Source organism: Chrysochloris asiatica, unplaced genomic scaffold (assembly GCF_000296735.1).
Source record: "Chrysochloris asiatica unplaced genomic scaffold, ChrAsi1.0 scaffold00165, whole genome shotgun sequence".
NCBI lineage: Eukaryota > Metazoa > Chordata > Mammalia > Afrosoricida > Chrysochloridae > Chrysochloris > Chrysochloris asiatica.
This window is the reverse complement of record NW_006408683.1, coordinates 994394-998004: the sequence shown is the minus strand read 5'-3', so window position 1 is coordinate 998004 and position 3611 is coordinate 994394. Positions and strand designations below refer to the sequence as shown.

General features: G+C 46.5%; 1 protein-coding gene across 1 annotated transcript in view; it reads right to left on the bottom strand.

Moving 5' to 3' along the window:
* Positions 1 to 296: 296 nt before the first annotated feature.
* PSEN2 (presenilin 2 (Alzheimer disease 4)) overlaps positions 297 to 3611 on the bottom strand; it is a 48709-nt gene continuing 45394 nt past the window's right edge. The window contains exons 9-10 of the mRNA XM_006871261.1: positions 2303 to 2421; positions 297 to 452 (exon numbers count right to left, since the gene is read on the bottom strand). Coding sequence (XP_006871323.1) covers positions 297 to 452; positions 2303 to 2421 — 275 coding nt within the window. The remainder of the gene's footprint in view (positions 453 to 2302; positions 2422 to 3611) is intronic.

Genomic DNA, 3611 nt, shown 5'->3' with positions numbered 1-3611 from the left:
TAAAGTGTCTTTTTCCACACCCCCTTCCCACATCGGGTACCTTTCTTAGTTCATCTGGATAAATAAGTGTTCCCTGTCAATGAAGTGAATGCTGATGATGCGGTGAGCCAAAGTCTGGTGACAAAAAGCAACTAGCACCAAAAAGCTGGTTCTGCTTCATCTTCACGAAGTAAACACAAGGCTTTTCTTTCTTTCTTTTTTTTTTTTTTAAGGAAAATAAAGTCTCAAAAATATATGGCACTAGTGTAAAACTATACAACTGCATCAAGTTCCAGCCCACAGCACCATGCTTCATGTCAGATGTAGAGCTGATGGGAGGCCAAGGTATCCATGAAAGGACGGACCAGGTTGTCTGTGGAGAAGTAGAAGATGAGGCCAAACGTGATGGAGATGGGGAGGGCAGGCAGTGCTTTCTTGAACACAGCTAGCAGCAGGAGGGTCAGACACAAACCCTGCAGGACACAGAGAAGGTGATGGGTAAGATGGGTGACCTCACTGTATGGATACGTCCAGTGAGGAGGGAAAGGAACACTTGGTGAAGGGCTCAGTGATGGCCTCGTCCCTGAACTGTTTAAGGACTTATCACTCACTGTCTTCCCTGATTCTCAATAGCTCTGCGAGGTATCAGAGGGCAGATGTTCACACTCCTATTATAACACCCCACATGCTAGTGGGTGAGCCAGAAAGTAGCCTCTTGACACCTATGGCAGGCTACTTTCTTAAAGTACACTGTCTCCACAGTCTGCCTATTACAGTGACTCATGACAGTCAGATGCTTCCCTGGTCTATCAGTTACTCATGGTAACACACCTCCCCACAGGAAAAGAACTGGATGGGATAGATTGCAATGTTGGGGAGGGTATTAGCAACTCACAACAAGGGAAACATCCTAGGGGAAGCAAATGAGGAGGATGACCATCCCAGGCCCCCTGTCAAGTTAGGCAGTGAACCCAGGTGGGGACAAGGAACCAAAGTATCAGACCTACCCCTGGGGGAGCCGCAGGCTTCAGGTCAGATTGTCTGAAGTGGAGGGCCTGGAGGCCTGTCACTTTGTCTCTGGCACTCACTTGTGGGCAGAAATGAATCTTCACAAACCTGGGCCACCAGCCTTACTGTGTCCTGCCATGTAAGGCCCAGAGCTTTCCTCAAGGAGCACAGCACTGAGTGTGGACTACTCTGAAATTCTACCTCTTTTGATCCTAAAAGTTGTAAGGTAAAATCTAATAGCATGTTTCTCCATTATGTGCATTTGGCCACATTAAGTACAAACTATTTGTTATTGCTGTGTACTATTAAGCTGGTTCCAGCTCTAGTGATCCTATTTAGGGTTTCCGAGAGTGACTAATAGGTTGGAACTGGAGGTCCTGCAGTTACCAGTCCAGTGTATACACTGCAGCACCACACCAGTGACATACTGTTGTTAGTGCCAAGTTGATTCTGACTCATAGCAACCCTTTTAAGGTTTCTGAGAAGCAGCTGGTGGGTTTGAACTGCCAACCTTTTAGTTAGCAGTCCAGTGCTTACCCAACAGCATCAAACCAGGACTCCAGTGACTGGAGGAGCCTCCAAATTTTCTACTGGGGTTCAAGTCATTGGGTTGCCCTCCACACCTCAAGAGACCCCAGAATTCAGAATCCTATGTTGTTTGGGAGACAGAGAGGAGGGGGAACTATGCAGGCTCTGGAGTCAAAGAACTGAGTTTCCATCCCAACTCAGTGCCTTTGTGCCCTGACTGCATCTTTTCTCCCCATTACCAAGTGATGCTCATTTTTAGATTTCTAAAAATCTAAGGTAAACATACCTACCACACAGTGTATTGTGAGACAAGCACACAAAGCTGATGGCCAAGTCCTTGGCATGGAGTGCTGCTAAGTGAGTACCAGAGCTCCTGGGTCACCTCATGTGCTGTCTTCAACAGTCTGCAGAAGGTCTTGTTAATCACTACCACCCACCCAGCCAGCTGCAATCGAGTTGATTCTGACTCATGCTGAACCCACTTGCCTAGATCTGTGCTTCATGGGGTTTTCAATAGCTGATCTTTTGGAAAGAAATTGTCAGGCCTTTCTTCTGAGTAAACTCAAATCTCCAATCTTTTAGTTAGCAGTCGAGTGAATTAACTGTTTACAATACCCAGGGACTCCTGTTGACAACTACAACCTCCAGAAAATGCTTGGTGTACAGGATCTTGACAGCCCCACCCAAATCTAATAACTATCTCTGCTCCTCAGAGGGAAGACTGCACCTGAAAACTCCCCTCATGAAGACTCTGGGAGGTCACACAGTCCCCCGAGCATACACTCACAATAAGGATGGCCACAAAGCAGGCCAGCGTGGTGTTCCAGTCTCCACTGCCTGTGGCTGCTGCCTTGCCGACCAGTACGCTGTAGAAGATGAAGTCCCCAAGGCCGAGTTTCACACCCCCTGAGTGAGGAAGAGAAAGCAAACCTATTGGTCTCCAGAGCCCCAGGAGGAGGCTGGCAGAGGGAGAAAAGAGAGGCTGATGCTGGGTAGGAAAGCACAGCCTCTCAGACCCTCTATGCCCAGTCCAAGGAAGGAGGGGTCAGAGCCCCGGGGCCTCAGGGGACTGAACCACATAGAGTCCACCTTATATGGATCCTGGGAACAGCCATGTAGAGTGGTGACAAAAAACAGACTGTCTTCTAGAAAATGGTGGTGAGTGGAAACATGGTTTGGGTGGCTTCTAATCTGGGCAGTAAAAAGTGGGCATTTTTTATTTAAAACTAGTGCTTGGCACTTAGTTGGGCAAAGAGAAGAACAATAAAAATGTACTACCCAAGGCTGGAGGTTCTGAGTCTGGATTATACATGTTTTTCTAAGAATTTTAATTTCACTACTTTCTACAACACATGATTGTACACACCTACAGAGAAGGCATCTGGAAACGCCTCTCCCCTTAAAAACAGATAAAATTAATTTGCAATTAGCTTCTCCATTATTGCTAAGTAAACTAAAGCTTCTAAAACGCTTTTGTTTTCCTTAGTGCAGTTGCCCTGGTACTCTTGTTTATAGAATTACACCTAACCTTCACTTATCAACATAGTTAGGTTCCAAAGACCAGGTCATTACGCAAAGATCAGCATGATGCAAAAATGGAGGAGGTCTACAGCAGATGATAAAATGAAGGATGACATAATTCCATAACTGCTGAAGCACTGAGAATCATGACTCAGCCCAGTTGACACCTACCTAACCTTACCCATCACAGCCAGGGTCACTCTCGCCTCAGACCTCAGTGCTCATTACTGCCAGTTGTATACTGTTAATGCACAAAATAGTTGGATAGTAGTTTTTTCCTATGGTCATATATGCAAACTGCCAGTTTAACAAGATAGTCAATAAGTGAGGAGTAGGTGTATTTGAGTCCTGGTATGGTACTGTGGGTTACTGCGCTGGACCACAGGTCAGTGTAAACTGCAGGGTGGGCGGTTCAAACCTACCAGCTACTCTTCGGAAAACCTATACAACATTGCAGTGAGTTGGAATGGCCTTGAAGGCATCTGTTGTTGTTGTTGTTGTTAAGTGCCATCGAGTCGGGTCCGACCCATAGCGACCCTGTACAGGGTTTCCGAGGGTGTAAATCTTTACGGGAG